At 41.1% G+C, this 22,650-nt stretch overlaps 1 protein-coding gene across 2 annotated transcripts; it reads right to left on the bottom strand.

The window, feature by feature from the left end:
* Positions 1-8,773: 8,773 nt before the first annotated feature.
* Positions 8,774-22,540, bottom strand: TMEM168 (transmembrane protein 168). Of its 2 annotated transcripts, none has more exons than XM_082239671.1 (5): positions 20,762-22,540; positions 17,589-18,855; positions 16,712-16,854; positions 14,850-15,124; positions 8,774-12,254 (listed from the first exon to the last, which is right to left on the bottom strand). In XM_082239671.1, the coding sequence occupies exons 2-5, from the start codon at positions 18,723-18,725 to the stop codon at positions 11,707-11,709; spliced, it is 2,103 nt and encodes a 700-aa protein (XP_082095797.1). In that variant the 5' UTR covers positions 18,726-18,855; positions 20,762-22,540; the 3' UTR covers positions 8,774-11,706. The 2 variants fall into 2 exon arrangements, with proteins under 2 accessions (XP_082095797.1, XP_082095796.1); XM_082239670.1 differs by lacking the exon at positions 20,762-22,540 and adding an exon at positions 20,063-20,252.
* Positions 22,541-22,650: the final 110 nt, after the last annotated feature.

Genomic DNA, 22,650 nt, shown 5'->3' with positions numbered 1-22,650 from the left:
AAGTAGCTTTCAGCTTTACTGCTAATATATGCCAGTGTGTGCCTTTGTAATTCAGTTTGTTTCCTGGTGCTGAACCCTTATGTAGTCATGCTCCAATCTTAATACAGCAAGTTCATCTTGATCAGTGATCTGAAGGACTCATAAGCAAAAGGCAAAGTTAATAATGACCGAGATTTCATTATTTTCTTTTCCCTACCGCACTCAGGAAACTAAATTATCTTTTAGGAGGCAGAACAGATGTATCATAATGTGAATTTTAGAAAACATTTTGGAAGATTAATTCACTAAAATGGGGGAAAACATGTTTCAAGAAGTCAGGTGTGAAGCAAAGCAGAAGTATGAATACTTGGATTTATTAAAAGGATTGAAATGTGAATTTTATCTGCCCTTATACGTTTCAGCTGAGAATCTTAAATGCTACTATATGGTGTGTACTGTATGTTCCTTGCCATCTGCTGGCAGAAATGTACTGCTTCCTGTCCTTAAAATACAGTGTTCCCTTGTCTTTTTGTGTGGCACTGACAAATACTACTTTCATAAGGAGGTTAGAGTCAAAGCCAAGCCACCAATGTGTATTTTAAGAATATTAATACATTGTAACACGTTTTGTTTTGTAGCTGTCACTGAGCTGATGTGTAAAGGTAATATTTCCAGTGCTGCTTAAATACATGAATCCCCTTTCCATGCACTGATAAGGGCTAATTCAGGTGTAAAAGGTAAAGGGACCCCTGACCATTAGGTCCAGTCGTGGCCGACTCTGGGGTTGCAGCACTCATCTCGCTTTATTGGCCGAGGGAGCTGGCGTACAGCTTCCAGGTCATGTGGCCAGCATGACTAAGCCACTTCTGGAGAAAACAGAGCAGCGCACAGAAACGCCGTTTACCTTCCCTCCGGAGCGGTACCTATTTATCTACTTGCACTTTGACGTGCTTTCAAACTGCTAGGCTGGCAGGAGCAGGGACCGAGCAACGGGAGCTCACCCCGTCATGGGGATTCAAACCGCTGACCTTCTGATCAGCAAGCCCTAGGCTCTGTGGTTTAACCCACAGTGCCACCCGCGTCCCTAATTCAGGTGTACATGAAGCTATTTACTGGTGCTAATTAATAGAAAGGTTGGGCTAGTGGTCTTACAATCTCAGGCTCCATCTGCACTATACGTTCAAAGCAGTGGCATGGCACCTTAAACAGTGTGGCTTCCCCCAAAGAATCTTGGGAGAATGGCTACTTCTTGATGTGGTCTCTGCTGTTAATCATAAGCTCCTCTCCTCATGTTACAGGTTCAAGGTAACTGGGAACTTTTAACTTCTCCGCCCTCAGATAAGGAATGTGTCATTCTACACCTATACAAAGGAATTTTACTATCATGATATCTGAGCCTCAGGGTATAGTGAGTTAAACCCATAACCCCCGATGGATAAACAGGTGAAACTATGCATCCCATACATAACTGTCAACTTTTCGCTTTTCTTGCGAGGAATCCTATTCGGAATAAGGGAATTTCCCTTTAAAAAAGGGAAACGTTCACAGCTATGATCCCATATAACATGCACAAGTCCATGCAAACAGCCCATCTAAACAAAGCCTAGAAAGATAGGTATTTCAATGCAAGCCAAATGTAGCAGTTCATGACATTAGGCCTTCACAGTTGGTCTTAGCAAAATACTTGCAACAACTTAAGGAATGTCGTTGATTGATTGAATTTCCATCCTGCATAGCCCCAGGGCGTGTGGGTGGGTGTGCACGCGCAAACATAGCCACATTAAAAAGTTACAGTTAAAAACATTCTAAAAGCAATTACTATGGGACCAATATATTTCAGCCTGTGATGTCAGAGTTGCCAGGAAATTTATTCTTCATCCACCAAATGCCTGGGCAAACAGGTGCATTCTTGAATTCCTCCTGAAAGTTAAGAAGGATGGAGACACATGCACCTCATTAGGGAAGGCATTCCACAGATGGGGGGCAACCACTGAAAAGGCCCTGTCACAGGATAGCACCAACAAGGCAGTCCCACCAGCAGCACAATCCTATTTTTACCTATTTACCAGAAGCAAGCCTTGTGGAATTCAAGGTGATTGTATGTAGGTCTGCCCTCTAAAGGTATGTTGTGCTGCATCTTAATAGCAGCGGGGAAAGAGGGGGCTTTGGGGTTGGCATTCTGAAAAAGACCAGTCGTACCGATTTAGAGGTGCCATGGAGTCATGCGTGCTTCTAGTAGCAGAATAGGAAGAAGCTACATTAAATTATGGATGCAAAAGCTGGGACGCTTCCATTCCCTTAAAATTAAGCAGCCTTGCTGATGCAACATTTTATTACGGTTAGCTGCATTTACTTTGCATCATGTCAAGGGAATCTGTGACCCATTTTTAAGATTGTTGGCACGAATATTTCCGGGGACGGGGGGCTTCCATCAGTGTATCTGTGCCACATCCCTTGCCTTGATTTCTTCGAAGGCAGATGTTCCTGAAATTGTTGAAGTCCTGAAATTCTAAAGAGCGGAAGTAATTCAGCAGTGAGTCACCAGCCACACACCTATGCATGCCTTTTCTCTCAAAAGACCCTCACGCATACATCCCATTTCACTTCCCTGCCCTCCTCCTGCTCTTCTCCACCCACTCTCCCACCCCCCAGCGCCCCATTACTCCCTGATGTCCTCCATCACCCCTCCAATTTACCAGGTGACGCTCCAGCCAGCCACTGTGTTCATTTCGTAAAAATGCCTCTCTGCTTTACACAGGACCCAGAGGCATTCTGGGGCGAATAAAGAAGTGCTGGTGACACCAGGTTCCAGTAATAATATAATAATAATTTATTATTTATTTATTATATAATTTATTATTATACATCTGGCTGGGCTTCCCCAGCCACTCTGGGCGGCTTCCAATAAAATATTAAAATACAGTAATGCATCAAACTTTAAAAGCTTCCCTAAACAGGGCTGCCTTCAGATGTCTTCTAAAAGTCTGGTAGTTGTTGTTCTCTTTTACATCTGGTGGGAGGGCGTTCCACAGGGAGGGCGCCACAACCGAGAAGGCCCTCTGCCTGTTTCCCTGTAACTTGGCTTCTCACAGCGAGGGAACCGCCAGAAGGCCCTCGGCGCTGGACCTCAGTGTCTGGGTAGAACGATGGGCGTGGATACGCTCCTTCAGGTAATCCAGGTTCCAGGTAATCATAATGTGCAGGTAGATGTAAAAATGTAGTTAAATAACCCCCTATGCACTGGTTTAATCCCGCATTACAGATTCATCCGGTGCATACGTGCTTACCAGACTTTCTAAATGAAACCTCTGCATTTTGAAAATACTTATATTGTAACTACAGGAAAGCCACTTATGAAGCAGCATCTGCAGGGTCCATTACTTCATGCAACAGCTGTGGAGTGAAGGCAGCAATGCTGGGTGGGAGGCTTCAGGCACAAAGAAGAGTCAGATGGTGTCTGGATCACCAGTCATCTCCTGGGAAGCTGCAGCCAGCATTCCAGTAGGTCTTGGCCTATTCATGGGTTTTCCTTTCGTGATGCCTGCCTTTTCTTCCTGCTGATGGCTTGAAAGCCCCAGATCACTCAAGGTCAGCCAAACCAACCTGTAGCTTATCCATTCATTTATTGCCTGTTTAGCCCCATGGCGATATTTTAAAGTAAAGTTATTGGGCATGAGGTAGCCAAAACTAAAGTTGGAAGTTCCACTGATTGCAGCAAAAGAAAAAAATTCCTTCCAGTAGCACCTTAAAGACCAACTAAGTTAGTTCTTGGTATGAGCTTTCGTGTGCATGCACACGAAAGCTCATACCAAGAACTAACTTAGTTGGTCTTTAAGGTGCTACTGGAAGGAATTTTTTATTTTGACTATGGCAGACCAACACGGCTACCTATCTGTAACTGCAGCAAAAGAGTTAAGCACCCCAATAAAACTATGGGGCTTCACTCAGCCATATTATATTTATATATTATATTATATTTTGAGTATCAAATGACAAGCCACATGGCTGCCCCAGAATCCTTGATCTAAAAGACGTTTCCTCTCCTTTCAGTGCACAGCCGAGATGCTCTATGAGTTGTCAGACACAAAACAGTAATGTGTGCAGTTTAAATGCATAGGCGGTAGATGGTGCAAGGGGTGAGAGCCAGTCACTTGAAATTACCAGCATCAAATTTAAGGGGTGCAGAAAACAGAAGCCTCTGCAGAAGCTATTCTGCTCAAAAGAGCTGCCATTTATTATCCACATAGCAATTCCAGCATAAGGGTATTCTTCTAAAAGAAAAGACACTTCATGACACTATGCAACTTTATTTTTTAAAAACTGTATAACCATGGTAGGCACAATCTAGGAATGCTCTATTTTGTGTCTGATAAATGATCATCTAGTGACAGTATTTGGGGACACTGATCAGTGTTAGGCTCATCACTGAAAGGGAGTTACCTTATTTTTCGCCCTATAGGATGCACTTTCCCCCCTCCAAAAATGAAGGGGAAATGTGTGTGTGTCCTATGGGGCGAATGCAGGCTTCAGGAAGCTATCCGCAAGCCTTCGGAGCCCGGCGCGACTGAATAAAAGTTTGCTGAATAAAAAAAACCACACTAAGGGGAGATTTGAATGAGTCAACACTAGTAACTTAGTAGAATTTTAACAATGGCCTTTTACTCATCATTCCCAGCCATTTCATCATATTCATTTTTAGCCCATCTGCAAGTAAATTCAGGGAAACATTTTCTCTATCCTTGTCTTAAAGACCTGGGAAATGCATGTTTTTATGCACCGCAGTGGGTTTCTTTGTCCCCCTCCTCCACAGCTGCCACACGCTGCAGTACCTAAATTCCTGTTCTTGTATACTCAAAACAAAACTCAGTGTTTTTTCTTCTTTTACTACCAATATTCCCTGTTCAGACCTAAGAAGATTTGGCTTTCAACCTCGCCTAAATCTCTTTAGAATTTTTAAATAAAGGAGTGGCTCACAATAGGTCCTAAGAGTGCAAACCATAGTAGCCACAAGTTTCACTTGTCTGAATATTTGCATCAGAAATTCAGAAACTCTCCACATTACAAATAATTTATTGCATTTTCAGTTGGCGCTCTCTTGAGCCTTCACACTGTTGTTTTTTTGTTGTTACTGTTCAACACACTGCATTCTAGTGTTTTATTTTCAGTTTTGGGGAGGGGGGTTGTCGAAGATGATTGAATGTGTTGAACAAAGATGTGTTCATTGAAATTATTTAACTTCCCAAGTTGTTTATGTTGGACTATTCATGGGAACATAATATGCCAAATATGCAGGTTTAATTCTGTTCATTGTGCACTTAGTGAATATGATCATGGCTGAATAAAGTTTGTGTTGCAAAATCCCACTAATGTTGCCAAGAGAATTTGGTTCCTAATCAACAGCTGGCTTATTGCTTCTAGTAGAAACATTTTTCCAATTAAATTCTTTCAGAAGACATTTCTTGGCACATTAGCATGCTGTTTATGCTGTGGTACTTTTCACAAGGCATTATGCAAAAGATGTGCATATGAAACACTGAGAGATGACAGGCTGCTTTAGGACTATGCCACAAGAAATGGCTTACATTAACTATTTCCTACCATAAACCTATTCTTCTTCACCTCAAATGTTTAAATAGAAATGTGCTAACTGCATATATGTATTAACACAGAGCAATATTTATGTCCACATAATATCCAAATGGAAGGAGGCACCTGCAACAGCACAGACCTGCTTTTTCCTGTTTAGATCAGAGCCTCCCAACACCTTAAATATGAATGAGGCATCCCATTTAAGAAAAGTGGCTAACAATGCAATCTGATGGCCTGCTAAGAGGAGCACCATAAAATGCACAGTGTTGAACACTAGAACAAGTTAATCACATGCCGCAAGCAGGCTTCCCTTCACTAAGGCAGGGGAGGGCAACATGTAGCCCAGGCATAGGCAAACTCGGTCCTCCAGATGTTTTGGTACTACAACTCCCATCATCCCTAGCTAACAGGACCAGTGGTCAGGGATGATGGGAGTTGTAGTCCCAAAACATCTGGAGGGCCGAGTTTGCCTATGTCTGATGTAGCCCTTGGCCTAATATAATGTGGGAGGGTGAGGGGTGGCTGAAAGAAAAGGATGCATTGTCCACTTTCTGCTCTGGCCTGCCCACTCCTGGCATGCAGCCCCCTAGGGGAAAAGGGTCTTAACAAAGGAAAAAAAGAAAAGGTTCCCCCACCCTTGCCTTAGGGGCATTACTGGGCCTCGGTCCAGTATACCTGGAGGAGTGTCTGCACCCCCATCATTTAGCCTGGACACTGAAGTCCAGCTCTGAGGGCCTTCTTGTGGAACGCCCTCCCATCAGATGTCACGGAAAAACAACAATCTGATTTTTAGAAGACACCTGAGAGCAGCCCTGTTTAGGGAAGTTTTTAACGTTTGATCTTTTATTGTGTTTTTAATATTTTGTTGGGAACTGCCCAGAGTGGCTAGGGAAACCCAGCCAGATGGGCAGAGTATCTATCTATCTATCTATCTATCTATCTATCTATCTATCTATCTATCTATCTATGACTACATACATACATACATACTAAAGTCAATAGTGTGGGTATGGGGCAATTTTTATCAGGACTGCCAAGTGGAGAAAAAGGTTAAATACCCCTGCAAACAAGGTGCTGCCCTAATTCTGGCAAGCCCCTGCCCCTTAAAATATGTAAATATACCTTTAACGTAACATGTGCTTTGGTCCCCTAATAAATGAATACTGAAGGTGCAGAGGTTTTAGATGTCTCGGAAAACTAGTAACTATCAAATGATAGACTTCTAAGCAAAGATCCCTTTACCCTGTGCAGTCAATATAGCTTGACCGGAATACTGTACAGAAGCTTTCAAGCAGCCTTTGCATCTGGTGATTGTAATGCAAGCAGGTTGCTATTCCCACACAGAACAAAAAAACTTGAGTAGCCCAAGTAGTGCAGCATTTCTTAAATGCTGCTCTGTCTTAATATCCACTTAAGACAAATCATACAGAATCCGTATTTATTATTAGGCTATCAAACATTTGCAGAGGAAAGACAATGGTACTGGAAGCAAATGCAGCTTATTTCACTAAACTTGAGTAAACTAAGCTGATGGATCTTAAGCCGGGGTCAGCAAACTTTTTCAGCAGGGGGCCGGTCCACTGTCCCTCAGACCTTGTGGGGGGCCGGACTATATTTTGGAAAAGAAAATGAACGAATTCCTATGGCCCACAAATAACCCAGAGATGCATTTTAAATAAAAGCACACATTCTACTCATGTAAAAACACGCTGATTTTCGGACCATCCGCAGGCTGGATTTAGAAGGTGATTGGGCCAGATTTGACCCCCGGGCCTTAGTTTGCCTACCCATGATCTTAAGCAGAGTATTATTTTCATAGACGATGGTCAATTGCCCCCAGCTTACAGAATGTCCTTGCTGCGGTTAAAAGAAAAGAAAGGATTACAATTAGATTAAGGGTGAGGATTTGCTGAACTAAATATTTGAAATTGGAATGCAGAAAAGGGAGGTATGAGGAGGTCGGTGAAGTAAGGTTTAAGAGAATAAGGACTTGAAATTATACTTGTTTGTCTTTGTGTGTGTTTGTTTGTATTTTATAATTTGTGAAAACTCAATATCTTTAAAAAAAACAAAATGTCCTTGCTGCAAGGTGCAGCTAGTATAACACCGTGTTGCGGAACCAGACAGAACGGCAGCTACTCCTTTAAGGTTTGGTGCAAGAGTGTTGCATGCATGGCTGCCACAGCATTGCAGTGTACGATGCAAAGCTGCATTATGGGCTGCATGCATAGCTTTATCTGCTGAAAGATGTTGCTTGAAATAGAAGGAAGCAATCTTTTAAGCACTCCTTCTAACTGGTCACATGGGTTTCCTTTCTATGAAAACATGCTAATAATATGAAAGAACAATAGATCTTAAGGTGTGACATCTGAAGAGCTGAGCGCCTAATGCACTAAAGATCAGGTATGAGAGGCAGAAACCTGTTTTGGCATCTGTTAAATACTTAATGATTTAAGTATGCTTCTGCTGATCTTAATACCTTGGTTTTAGTGATACACTGATTTGATACTTTTTCTATTGTGGATTTCCACATTTATGATTTGAATATAGTATTTTGACATTTTTGTAAGCTGCCGTGGAATTTAATCATGAAGGGTGGTATATCAACATTTTCACCTGCACCTGCTGAAATGAGATTCACATGAGGTCCCCCCCTTCTGTGTACTAGGATTTAGTTTCATTTTCAAAGGATCCTGGTTTGTCATATACAAACCAGGGATTGTGTGATTTAAAACTTAGCTCTGGTCAGTTTCTAGGCAAACCGACTTCAAACAAAGCTAGCTTGTTTAATTAGCCGGTGCTTATTTTAAACCAGTTTACAAACAAGGATTCATTGAAAGTGAAACTAAATGCTAGCAAAGTCCATGAGCTAGGCAGGGTTTCCTAAACTTGGGTCTCCAGCTGTTTTTGGATTACAAATCCCATCATCCCTAGCTAGCAGATCAGTCGTGCACATAATGCAAAACCATGGTTTTAGCAGTAAGTGCAAACCAGCCTTTTTTCTAGCTGTCTCATTCCCAGGTAGAAAATAAAGGTAAGGTCATTCATGAATGTTACTTTCAGTCAATCTTATTGTGGTTTTTATTTTGAATATAAGAAAATAATAAAACAAACAAAAAGACCATGAAACTGAATACCTGAAAAGGTAACTGAACGTAGAACTTGAGAAATCAAAATTTAAAAAGAAGCATACAAAAAAGCCACATATATTTAAACGATCCCTTTATAGAACAAATTCAATAAAAAAAAAACTGAGTGGTAACAATGGGGAAAAAATAAGAGTAATGTTATCCATTTGCTGCCAATAAACTCCTTTAGCACTCTGGTTTAGCTCAATGTTAGTGAGATTAATCCAAAGGAAGCACAATGTATCCAACAGAAATGTTTCATTTTCAATGCTGAGAAAGTTTCAAAGCACTGCTAAAGAAATTAGAACAGATGAAAGTGCAATTGTATGAGAAAGGAAATGGCTTCCTCCTTTTGCCAAGATCATTTATCTGCTTTTCAATTAGATGAAAACTATTTGGAGACATGAACATTTACACGTTCTAGGAAATGTGAAGTATAAAAAGGAAGCAAAATGAAATGTAAAGAGCCGAGCTAATCTCTGCACAGAACCATGTCATTCTCAAACAATATCAAAAGAATCACACAAAATGTTGGGTGTCAGTAAATCATTTACTTTCTAGTTTGTTCACTCCATTCAGCATAATGTGATGTAGGTTGCTGGAAACTATTAATCTGGAATCAAATATGACATTTCAGCTGAACCTGCACTTGAAAATAGAAACCCAGTAACACTTTGTCAGGGTAGGAATATTCTCCTTGAATTCATCTGGGCCTGCTTACATGTCTAATAAACGTCATATATTGGTGACAAGTCATTCAACTTGTTCAATGTCTTCCTTTGCCTCAAATTCTGACATCCCTCAGTTAACTGTGCACACGTTTCATTTCATTTTGGAATAAACAGCACTCCCTGACTTTTGATCATACTTCCATCCCAGAATAATAGTCGTGGGAGAAGGGGGCCCTGATATTTGTTACTATTTGTGCCGAACAAACCTACAGTTGATCTCACCAGCATCTCTTCATTATCTCTCTGTGCAAACATCCAGTTTAGGAACACAGGTATCTGCAGGTTATTACTGCCATTGGGATAGGCTATGCAAGAGAAGAAATTGCTACCAATAAATTCAGGAATCTGTAATACCATGATCTATGTGAGAGAAAGGTTTGTTTAGTGCAGAAATATTATTAAATGGCTGTTTTCAGCAAATGTTCTATGGCAAATTGCCTGGATATGTGAATTGCTCTTAATGCATTAAATAGTGAATACTTGTTTTGCAGTGCTTGACAGGTAGCTAAAAATAATATAACTTTCCCTTTAAAAAGTTAATGTAAGAATTTGGATGTGTAGTCACGTTTATACATACCCACTACCATCCTTGCCTTGGGCTGCATATACGCTATACCTTTAAAGCACATTTGAAGCACATTTCCCCCCTCAAAGATTCTAGGCACTGTAGTTTGTTAATGGTTGCTTGAAATTGTAACTCTGTGAGAACTAAACTATGGCGGCCTATAATTCTTTGAAGTGGAACATGTGTTTCAAATGTGCTTTCAAGGCACCGTGTGTCTCAGTATGTGTTCTTTCATGAAGCAGAGTTTTGATATAATTTGATAGATGACAGAGAAACCTGACACTTGAACTTCCACATGGAAAGTAAACGTGTGGGGGTGTGATACTAGTTTACAGGGATTTTAGTTTTAAGAGCTGGCAGTTCTAGCGAAGTGATAAAATTATTTGTGGATGATAGCTTTTATTTAAATGAATAGAATGAGCCAAAATCCAACAGCTGGAAATATTCAAAAGGCAGTTACAGTACTCATATCATCTCTCTCATATGAGCACCTTTTTCAACCCCTTCCAGTTTTGCAATTTAAAATGATTAAGGCCAGATTTTGAAGCCCCAAAGAGGCAAGAACATATATTCTTTTCCACAAACAGCCTTTTGTGTTCCCTTACATAAAGAAAGATAATGTGCTTCAGTCTGAGGAGAGAAATATATTTCAGGAGATCATTACCACCTGATTAATATAAGTGAAGACAACAAAGCTGGTCTGATACCAAGCCAACTTTGTTGAATTCAACAATAGTGAATTCAAGGCCCTGCCTATCTTTGTATCATTTTTAAGTGAGGCCATTACAAACTCTGATGAAGATATTAACTATGATATCCAAGATGAAACATGATGGCTTGGATCCAGATTTTGTTACTGCGGAAGTGGAGTTCTACAGGGGGTGTTCCACTGGTAGAAAGTGGGGAATATTTTTGCTGAGCTTCCTTTTCCTGTAGCCCTTTGCATCCTCAAAAAACCTGTGCCAGAGCATTGGAAGGAGTTCTAAATCTGTAATACCATGATCTATTGGAGAGAACAGCTTCTGAACTGGATCAAAAGCCTTCCACTGATGGAAGGAGTCTTTCTGCTTATGGATGGCTAAGATTTGGGTTCAACCTCATGCCTTGCCATCGAAGAATACTGCTGACATCAATGAAAGTTGTTTCCATATATGCATCTTGTAAGGTTGCTGTTCTAAGTACATGGAATTCCAATAAAAAAGGCTATCAAACTTACATTCACTTAAGCATTCCTGGACTGCTACTAGCTTCCTGACATAGTTCTTTGCTTTGTTTTAATTTCAGTTCATTGTTATTTCTGGAAGCCTGGAATTTATCAAAGCAACGTATGATCATAATTACTTCCTTTTATATATGAGTGCCAAGTGGTGTGCTGAGAACACATCAGGAATTTAACAGTAAAAAGCATGGAAACTGTGCCAATTTAAATCAATTTGTGCAAGTGTGCAGACAAACCAGTCTCTCAAGGACATGGTCATGTTTCATAACTTTCATGGAATTCAGATTCAGCTCAATAACAACTAACATTTTTGCTGCTTTTTGTTTTCTAATGAGGTTTCTAAACCCTTTGCAAATACTTTAGTTGCTCGTGACAATGAGCAAAGGGAATACAGCTACAAAAGTAGCAAAGTTTCTTCAAACAGTAAACTGTTAAAAATAAAAATCAGTCATATTTTCTATGAGTTCCCAGTTCTTATCATCTTTGGTTCTTAAATTAAGATCTGACGAGTTTGAAGCCTTGTCCTGTGTCCAAAACTGTGGGAAGAAACCAATTCATCTTAAATCTTTTCAAACACCTAAAGCAAGCTTTGCAAACCCAAAAGATATTAAGACCACAGAACCAGTTTGCCAGATGAATCAGTGGGTAAGTGATGCGTGGGAAATATATCATCCAGTGTTTGGCAACATCACTTTCACTTGGCAAGTGCAATGTGTAGTCACTCCACCGCTTTGACACGCCATACATGGCTTTCACAGTACGCCCTTTTTCAAACCAGCTGATGTCGCTGTCAGGATTACAGTTGTATTCAACCCATTCTCTAGTAAAATCACCAAGGTGCGGGAGGTCTGACTCTTCTGTGTCTACCACTTTGGCCAGTTCTGCTCCTTGAACTGCAACATACTGGTCGCTGACTTTTCTTACTTCTTTAACCCACGGCTGAGAGTTCTCACAGTCCAACAGTATAATAAGCCGCGAACAAAAAGAGCCATTCTTTTCTCGCCACCATTCTATAAGTGTGTCGAGCCGTAATGCATCACCACCTGTGGGGAAACCAGAAATCTAATTGTTACTGAAAATGAAACATTCACATGGCAGCTTAGCTTCTAACACAGCAGGTTGGGATGTAAAATACTTGCGGAACACATTTCCACAATGTTCTCCTATTCAGATCAATTTCTAGACTGATTGCATATGAAAAGGGTGCTGTGCACACTGGATTGAAGCTGTGAATGCTAGTGAATAGAGGACCCAAGTTATCAACTGTGACAAAAATAATAATTAAAAGATTAATTACCTGTTTGGGCCCAGAAACTGAAAATATCCCTCCAATCCTTGCACCTATGGTTAATTCTGATCATAGCTGAGAAATTCATGCTTTTGGCACTAACTTAGTAAAGGCATTCAGGAACCACTTAAAAACTCACTTCTGCTTAGCTTTTTAATCCCTTGCAAATGTCTAAAAACTGTGACCCTTCACTAAAAGTCCATGCATCTAAAATGAGCAAGATGCCTTCGGCATGACCAGGTTTCCATGCTCTTGCTAGGAATTTCCATTTTGATCCTAAAAGCAGAAGCATGATATATAACCAGAAGTAACTGGAGCAGCCACCCTAACTCTTAAGTAGCAGAAGTGCCACTCGTGGGAGCAGCTGACTTTTAATTAGGAGAGATGTTGCCCTAGGACTTTCATCAGTTCTTTTAGGAACGGTGATAAAAGAAGAAAAACAAAACAAAACTCTGAACTCCTCGGTTGCACTAGTCTAGAAAAATGGTCAGCTTCCAGTATCATTTTCTTATTTAATTAATTCACAAAGTGCTACCACATTGTTTAAGAAACAATGCATGTACTTTTGTAAACCAAGAAAATATGTAATAAAAATTAATTTTTTTAAAAAAAGGATTCCAGTAATTCATTTGTAATGAACAAAATAAATGGCAAATCTCCCTTTGTTTGTGCATTTCGGGAACTGACTGAATGCTATCGAGTAATATTGCTAAAATAGAGATGTTCTGGGGTCTCTCCAATAATAGTTTCAAAATCCAGAAAGAACACTGCTGATTATATTCAGTAGAGTTTCTGGGCCTAAGTAAAGAAACACTACTTGAAAAGCACGTATGTCCCCCCCTAAAATCACGTGCTGTGATCAGAATCTTTAAATAAAACAAACTGTCCACATACTTCTCTTAACACAATATAGCTACTTCCTGCTTTCTCTATTTGCTCCATACAAATGCTGTAATTCTAAGCAGAATACATGCACATTTGAAGAGGTGGCAGTTAAGCAGGCAGTTCCAGTAATACAGACAAAGCTTTACTGCCCAAACCTTGACACTGCGTTCAGTCAGTGAACTCAACTTTCCAAGCTGTTTTGCTGCTCATGGTTTATTTATGACTACTTAGCAGTTTATTTTACACACCACTGTTAAACTACCAAGCCTCCAACAATGAAATAACATCATTAGACAAGCCCAATACAGTAAACCTTCCTTAAAGATGTCATTAGAGTCCTAAGTCTATGCTGCTCTGCTACACAGAGTTATTCCTCAGAGGATCCTGTTCATATTTGACTACTAACTGGATGTTTAGATTTTCATTCTCACCAAATTTTTTTAATCTTCTCCAGAGGTAGGAGACTCGATACACTGTCTTGAATCCAAAGAACTGGGCATGAGCTGAAATTCTCTTACCTCCCCTCTCCTGCAGGATACATGCCATTAATGACTGCATGTTCTACCTAGCACAGGATATCAAGGACTGATAAAAGTGGCACACAATATCAGCCACACTTCAGTTCTGAATTCTGGTTGTATTCAAAAAGCAGGGATAGGCTGTATGCTGTGGTTTTCACTGTGAGAGCTAAGTAAACTGATCAAAATCAATCTGTCACTAGTGCCCCTTTCCTCCTTCTGATTATGCCATATTTTCTTTAATGCAAATTTTGTGAAGTGCCTACATACAAGCTTCACATATGACTGTCAAGGAACTTCTTCCTGTTCCTCCGTTACCACTTTCTCTTGACATTTTGTTTATAACTGCTCCCAACTTTGTGTTAAGCCTCTTTAGATAACAGCAGCAGCATGGAGTGCTTTTAGTCAGCTACAATAATCTTGCACTCCTTTGCAATTTCCAGTTTTGACTACTGTATAACAGACACTAGCTTAGATTCTTCAGTTATACTACTGCAGTCCCATTTCCATTAATGCATCTGCAAAGGTGGAATAGTATAAAATTGGGGAAAACCCAGAAATAATACAACATGAAAGAAGAGCAAATAACATCTCACTCCAAGCTGTTTGTGCTGGTTTTGTAGTCTGGAAACTCTTCTAAGAAACTAATAAGGGCAAAATTCAAAATATTGTAGTGTTTTGAATGAATATGCACCTTCCACAGCAACTTTTGAAAAGGTGTAATAATTAGATAAGATTGCATATGAAAATTTCTAACACTTTATAAATCAAATGCACAAATGAGATTTTAAAACCCTTTTCTACTCCCTCTCCCTTTGACCTACTCATAGTATTTATGATTCAAATGGATTATTAATTTCATAAATATCAGGTTATCTAATCTTAAGACTTAAATATTCTCAAAGACAAAGAAATCAGAATTATGAAAAGCTTCAAACGTAGAATACCTGCAAGCGCCCATTCTCCAGTGCTGTGAGAATGGCCACTGTAATATAACACATAGGTATCATGTCTGGGTCCATCAGGGGTCCGAAGTTCAAGAAAAGATTTTAACTTAGAATGAAGGGTGTCAAAAGAAATTCCACTTGTTGAATAATCACAGCCGTAAGTCTCTATCATATGATATGCAAAGAACCTTTGGATGGCATTAAGCATGCCAGTGGATCTCAAATTTAGCTCTTGTACATGCTCAGGTGGAAGCAGTGTTGCTTGGCCATCAGGACTAGAAGAAACAGAGGGGAGAGAAGAAGGAAAAGGGAGAAATTAGCTTTTGTCATTAATGGAGGTAGTCCTTATGTTGCAATAATGGAAGTTACTCCTGTGTTATGTTGTTCACTACCCACAGCTGAGCTTTGAACCACTTCATCACTGTGCGGACTTACTTAGTTTAATTTAGAATGTTCAGTTACAAGTGTCTTAAAACAGGTCTCTAAATCACTGAGAAGATCTGTACTACAGTAGTGCCTCGCAAGACGAAAAACTCGCTAGATGAAAGGGTTTTTCGGTTTTGCGTTGCTTCGCTAGACGAATTTCCCTATGGGCTTGCTTCGCAAGACGAAAACGTCTTGCGCTTTTTTCTTAAAGCCGCTTGAAGAGGCGCAGTTGCGACGGACTGTGCTTCGCAAGACGAAAAACATCGCAAGACGAAAAGACTCGCGGAACGAATTATTTTCGTCTTGCGAGGCACCACTGTACTTAAACACTTCTTGTTTAGGTGGTAAATAATCCTCTATTACCACCTACCAATTTAATTAGCTGTCTGTTACATTCTTAACTAGCTTAACTGGTCTTATAAACAGAGTTTGGGAGGTGATCACCCACCCAGTGTTCCACAACCATGATGAGCTTTACCCATCCTCTTCTTCCACATGTTCACTCCAACAGCAACCCCCATTCCACAAAGATGAGGTTGCACAGCACAGCGCACACAGATGGATGCAGCTTTATCCTTCTGTCTCCCCTACAAATGCAGAACTGAAGTCCCTCAGCAGGGTCTCCAGGACAGAGCATGGCCTCGTCATTTGCCCGGGGGCGTTACACCATTTATTCTTCTCCCTGCCCTACAAAAAACCCTCTCTCTTTGTTCTCATTATGTTTAGTGTATTTTCTTATTAACAAATGTTAAGGAGGAAAGGCAGACAAATCATTACATCCACACACATAGTGGCTTGGCTCCTAACTATACTCCTGCCAGCAAGCATGAGGAACCCTATGTTTCCCCATGCCCTCTGGAAATCTGCTCCTATGCACTCTGAAAATTTGCTCCAGAGGGTTGGGTGAACTTCCAGAACATGATGGGGGTACTTGCAAAAAATTCCTTCCGCCAGTGGACCCTCCAGTGGATTTAAATCCCTTCTTTTCACAGAGGGCACATGAGGAGCCAAGTCAAAATATTTAACTTTTCAGAGTACCATTAGGACAAAAGACGGGTGTGTGTGTGTGAAGTTAATCCAAATTTAAGTCAACAAATTAGTATTTAGTACAGTGGCACCTCTGGTTACATACTTAATTCGTTCTGGAGGTCCGTTCTTAACCTGAAACTGTTCTTAACCTGAAGCACCACTTTAGCTAATGGGGCCTCCCACTGCGCCACCGCCGTGCGATTTCTGTTCTCATCCTGAAGCAAAGTTATTAACCCGAGGTACTATTTCTGGGTTGGCGGAGTCTGTAACCTGAAGCATATGTAACCTGAAGTGTATGTAACCCGAGGTACCACTGTATTTAGTTGGTGAGGGAGAGACTGAAGTTGGTCTAATAACTTCACCTAATAAGATGCCTGCATTAACTGTTGACTTGTAAGGCATAATACCTGCAGAAATTGGTAGGAATCACAACTGCATAGCCAACACATGTTCCTCCCAAACAGTTGCCCAGTTCATGAAATAGTCCATGAGCCATGGATTCTAGTGGCAAGACAATCAGAAACACACTCATGAAGATTCCATTGAATTTCTAAAATAAAAGCAAATGCAATCATTAGCTATATTATAGCAATTAGCACATACAAATGAAAAATCTGTAATTCACAAATTTTCCTCAGCAACCCTACTGTAAATAGTTCAGTATATAAACTGTAGTGCTAACAAGATTAATGTGTGGAAGTATATAATGGATTGCATGAGGCAACATGAAAACAGCCTTGAAAATAGCAAAATATATTGATTTATTGTTGCTTATTAGAAAACTTACATGCTACCTTTCCAGGTCTAAAATGAAATATTCATGGTAGCAAAAAAGGTAGCATTGCAAACTTATTGTGGGATAGTTAAGAATGAACATATTTAACTTCCCCCACCAAGGCTGCAATTAATTTCTATATGGAGAAATGAAGGGCTCTTGTGTATGCACTCTAAAATAAAACTAGCTTCCAAACTATCATACAAATTGTCATTTATTTTATGTTGAGCATAAAGTAACATCATCTGGTGTCTTCATTCCATTGCTGTAAACTGGCCATATTTTGCAGTTAATCTAAGCCACTGTGGAACAAAATAATGATGATGATAATAATAATAATAGTAATTGTGTTATTTATATGCCACCCATCTGATTGAGTTGCTTGTTTGGTATGTTCAGGGACTCTACTACACATCAGATGCAGCAACTTGCTACATGTCATGAATTTTGATACAAAATCCCCCCATTCTAAGAGCAACAGAAGAGGATGTAAAACCATTATAACATACCTGCCAACATACAGTACCCAAAACTGCTGTTGAAAGAAGGCTAAAAAATACAAGTTGCTCTGAAATTAAACAAAAATGACGCATTCCTTTTGATGCCATAACTCTGTCAAGGCTGTTGTTCTCTGTCCTGTGTGTATAATATATTTTGTGGCAGTCATTTAATTTTGTATGAAATCCCCAGAGAGTTATAAGAAATATGATGTGGCAGACCATCCAGAAAATTCCAAAAATGGAAAAGCCAGGTATCACAAAATACCAGACATCCAAATCGCCTAGTTTCAGGGCTGAAAGAATGAAATAAATAAGTTCGATAAGGCCAACAAAAATGACTGAAAATCTCCGGCATACTCTACCACGATACAAATAGGGTTTCCAACGTTCTGTAACTGAAAGTCCACTGAAGTAAATGTCAAGAAGAGGATCCGTTATGAGACAGCTGAAAAAGCATCCCAAGGCGAATGGGTTCGTTGGTATGAGTAGGGATGGAAAAAATAACCAAGAGGAAAGGACTCCAAAGATTACCAAATTTGGAATTGCCAGGAAAGACTTCATCCGTAAGTCAATAATCAGCATTGCCAAAGCCACCACCAACAAGATAATACTCATGGATTTTTTGACCAGCATGGTTGTGCTGGCAATTGCAAATCCAACCAGCTCAAGAAATTCAACTGTTGTCAGCAAAGTTGGTCGATGATGAATACAGCCACATATCCTCTGCACGAAAGCAAACAATATTCTTATGATTATGGAAGACAGCAGCAAATATTTGGTTGCCGCTTCTTTCACATCATTTTTAAAAGAATCATTATCAAGAAAACAGAGAAGGCCAAGTAAAAATCCAAACCAAAGATTAGAGAGACTTAAACTTGCTGCTTCCATTGAAAAATAGTAATAAAGTATACTGGCAATTCCAAGAACAAAAAGTCCCAGGATAAAAATTACAAGTATTAATGCATCTGCTGTCTGCTCCCACCTGACATAAAGGCCCATACATATTGCAACCAATAAATTAATTCTGGCTAAATAGCCCAGATACCGGACAGATGAGTGCATGTTCACTTCTCGGTTCGCCTCATCTAGTCTTGTCATTGCTGCATAGAGACAGTGGCTAACACAGTAACGCAATGATCTACACATGTAAGCTGACTCGTAGTGATTGCATCCAGTTCACAGGAAATAACTGTTTGAATTTCCTCCAATAACCGTGAAGCAAAAGCAGCCTCCTGTAGCGTTGCTTCATCAATAATTGCCAGGGATTACTGACATACTGAAAGAAAAAGAAAAAAACCACATTAACTTCAAGTTAACATTTTAAACAAGTTTACAGATAAAGCAAATAGGCATGTTTATATAGTTATTATCAGCATTCAAATACTGGTACTTAATATTCTAATTTCGGTATGATACATTAACAGTAGCGCAGATCATATGTAAATCTTGTTTAAAAATATGTGCTCACAAGTGGCACCTGCTTTAGATTCTGAATATACAAAATTCCATGTTTTAAACATTACAGGAATATAAAGTTGAACAGCCCAGTTGGTCTGAATGAACCAATGTGTCTTTTGCCAGAAACTGAAGCCTCTTTCAGTCGGATGGGCTTTTAATGTTTTACACCTAATTTTAATGTTGAGTGCAACGCGCGCGCGCGCACCCACACCCACACCCACACCCCCCCTTCCTGCTATTAGGTTTATGTGTTTGTTTTATTTATCAGATTTCACCATAAGATCCTAGGGCAAGTTACAACAATATACAATATACATTTATTATAAAAATGAACAAAACCATCACAATAAAAATAAGTAAAACCATTCCAAATGAACTCTTTGAAGTTAAGATATACAGTATGGTGGAAACACCTCTTTTGCTGAAAGCATATGCTTTCAGCAAAAGAGGTGGTTCCACCATACAATATATGTCAACTTCAAAGAGGTGAATCTCCAGCATGCAGTGAAAGCAGTATCATGAAGATGCTAGACTCACCTTTGTGGTGAGATTTATATTGATTTCCCCTCCTTTTGTTTGCCTTTGAATTTTTAAATGCATGGATCACTCAAGAGCTCAACTGGGCGGCAGATTTTTTTTTTAAAAAGGTAAATAAGGTAAATCTGCGTAACTCCCCCTTTACTGTTAAAAGTGCACACCTTGGCAGGCATGGGGCAAACTTCGGTTCTCCAGATGTTTTCGCTTACAACTCCCATCACCCCTCGCTAACAGGACCAGTGGTCTTTGGAGGTCTTTAAGCAGAGGCTTGACAACCACATGTCAGGAGTGCTCTGATGGTGTTTCCTGCTTGGCAGGGGGTTGGACTCGATGGCCCTTGTGGTCTCTTCCAACTCTATGATTCTATGATGGGAACTGTAGTCCAAAACATCCGGAGGGCCGAAGTTTGCCTATGCCTGCCTTGGAGTTTTGATATCATGCCAAACACGCCCCCCCCCCAATTCCTCTTTCTTCGTTGAACACCGAACCTGAGAAAGAATTCCGAAGACTTCGACAGCTCCATTTTTGGAAATTTTCTAGAGGGAGCTTCGCTATTGTTGCTTCCTGAGTTCTGAAAGACCTGGGGAAGAGCCCCCGTTTCAAACCTGAAAAGAAGAGGGGAATACTTCCTTCCTGAGGTTTTTTCTTTTTTTTCTTTTAGTGACGTCGCGCCAGGTGCGCTGGGATGCTCGGCAACCTGGTTCGCGGCTACGCGGCGCCTGATTGGCTCCCTGGCTGCCCCGGAGGAGCAAGGCGAGTTCCTCCCTATTCACCCAACTTTCTTTCCCTTCCATGCCTTGCAGGCCTCTTTCCAAAAGTCTGCGCTAGTTCAGGAACCGCTTGTGGGGCGGGGGGCGGACCTTGGGGGGGAGAAGCCTATCACAAGGCCCGGACTGGATAGATAGACAGACAGACAGACAGACAAGAGGAGCGCCTTCCTTTCAGCAAACGGCCGAGGGGGGGGGGAGAGAGAAGAACCGCCCCCCCACCTGCCCAACCGCCACTTGTAGCCGAGGCTGGCAAAGGCGCCGCTCACTTCTGAGGGGACGCCCCCCCCTCCCCACCCAAGTGTGAGGGAGGGGAGGCCGAAACCTTTTGTCTTTGCCCATGACACCCTACTCCGCCTCGCCTCCTACAACCGGGTGCCCCCCACCCCTCCCCGGCTGCCCCTTCACAGCTTAACTCACCAGCCGCCGCCGCCGCTCACTCCGAAAAGTTCTCCTCCCGCCGCCATTTTGACGCTTCCTCCCCTGGCTGCCGCGGGTACGGGGAGCGCGAGGGCTCAAAAAGGCGACGCGTCCGGAGGGCGTTCGGGCGGGCGAGGCTGCTGCTGGCAGAGAAGGAATCCCGGACGCCAGAGTAGCTTCTGAGCTGAGCGGCGTCGCTTCCCCACCCGCAGCCAACGGAGGAGTTCGCCTCTGCGGGCCCCTTTTCCAGACGTCGCTTACAAGCCCTCGAGAAGATTGCATTTTGGGGGGGGGACACACGCCCTGGCTGTGTTTGCTTTTTCACAGGCTTCTCCCGCTGCAAAGGGAGGCGTCGTTGTCCTGGGCTGGCAGCGGGCGGAGTGGCTCCCCCAGCAGGGTCCCCAGCCTGGTCAAAAAGGGGCTTTCGGTAAGACGTCGTTGGCCTCTGGGCATGGGCAGAGTGGCCTCCAACTTGCTGAGGTGCTGCAAAGCTCAGAAGGTTGCCGTCAAAGGAAGAGAAGGGCTTCTCAAGGCAGGTACACCCCAGTTCATCTGGAGAAGGGTTTCCCAAACTGGGATCTCCAGCTGATTTCGTACTACAGTTCCCATCATCCATGACCACTGGTCCTGCTGGATAGGGATGGTGAGAATTGTAGTCCGGAAGCAGCTGGAGATCCGAGTCTGGGAAACCGTGATCTATATAGGTGGGCAGGCTGGCCCAAGACATTTTGAAGCCAAGGGTGGATATTGCTTGAATCTAACTTAACTGAGCACCAAGAGCCTTGGGCCACTTGGTCTGCACACCCTGGTGGAAAAGAGGCCACCTCTCACACAATCCAAACGAAATAATCTATGGCATGTTCCAGCCAACCAAAACGGTATTATCACATGTACACACATTCTATCTTAACAGGTCTCCCTTGAGAACAAGTTTGCTGCTGTCATAACAATGGCCAATGCTGGGCATAGGCAGTATAAATGCTTAAAAACTCAACTAATTTTGGAAAAGATGATTTATTTACATTGGGTGCGAACAGTATTTATAGGTGAGATATCTGAAGGAACACCTCTGTTTAATTCTATACCTTTGCAAAGTGGTAGCGGCCTTAATTTGGTGCATCAAAGACCAAAGGGCCTTAGTTAAATTGGTGCCGGAAGTTGCTTTGTTGTTTGATATCTGTTGTTGCTATTTAAGTTGCACAAGTTACAGGCTAGTAATTGCGAGCTTTAAAAAGGGGAAATGATTAAGATTGTGAAAGTGGCAAGTTAAAACAATTCCCAAAATATTTCATTCTAAACAATTCATTGTAAATAGGAATGCAAACTCAGTGGTAAGCGTCAGTGATGAATTCATATGTTCTACTACTTTTTTTTGGAAATAAATGAATGCACAAAGAGTGCTAAATATTTTTATCTGCTATATATGAACCAAAATATATTACAAGTGGATAAGCCTTAATCTCTAAGTGAGTGTGTAATGATTGATATGGGTAATATACATGTTATTTTAATTCTAAACTAAAAATTATAAAATTTCCTACAGTTGATGTTTAAACATTATTTAAATCAGGTATATTAAAAATAAATTGGTGTGACCAGAGCAAGGCATTATTGGATTGATGAAGTAGGCCCTTTTCCCCAGTTCTGAATACCTCTAAAACATTTCTGAAGATTATGTATAAAATCTGGTATAAATATACGGATTATTATGGTTTGTGATAAAATGCTGCACTCACACTGTATACTTTGCAACAAGTTAATCATTGCAGTAGTGTCCTCATACAGTGGTGCCCTGCAAGACGAATGCCTCGCAAGACGGAAAACCCGCTAGACGAAAGGGTTTTCCGTTTTTGAGCTGCTTTGCAAGACGATTTTCCCTATGGGCTTGC

Source organism: Podarcis vaucheri, assembly GCF_965113315.1.
Source record: "Podarcis vaucheri genome assembly, chromosome: 10".
Classification (NCBI taxonomy): Eukaryota; Metazoa; Chordata; class Lepidosauria; order Squamata; family Lacertidae; genus Podarcis; species Podarcis vaucheri.
Note: the sequence above shows the minus strand (reverse complement) of the source record. Positions and strands in the feature narration are given on the sequence as shown.

Excerpts from the sequence above, each read along its gene's own strand:
- TMEM168 (XM_082239671.1), bottom strand. The coding sequence starts at position 18,725 with ATGTGTAGATCATTGCGTTACTGTGTTAGCCACTGTCTCTATGCAGCA. Across the intron at positions 16,855-17,588 it reads TGGGTACTGTATGTTGGCAG|AAATTCAATGGAATCTTCAT; the intron begins GTATGTTATAAT and ends CTTTTATTTTAG. Across the intron at positions 15,125-16,711 it reads ATTCCTACCAATTTCTGCAG|TCCTGATGGCCAAGCAACAC; the intron begins GTATTATGCCTT and ends TGTTTCTTCTAG.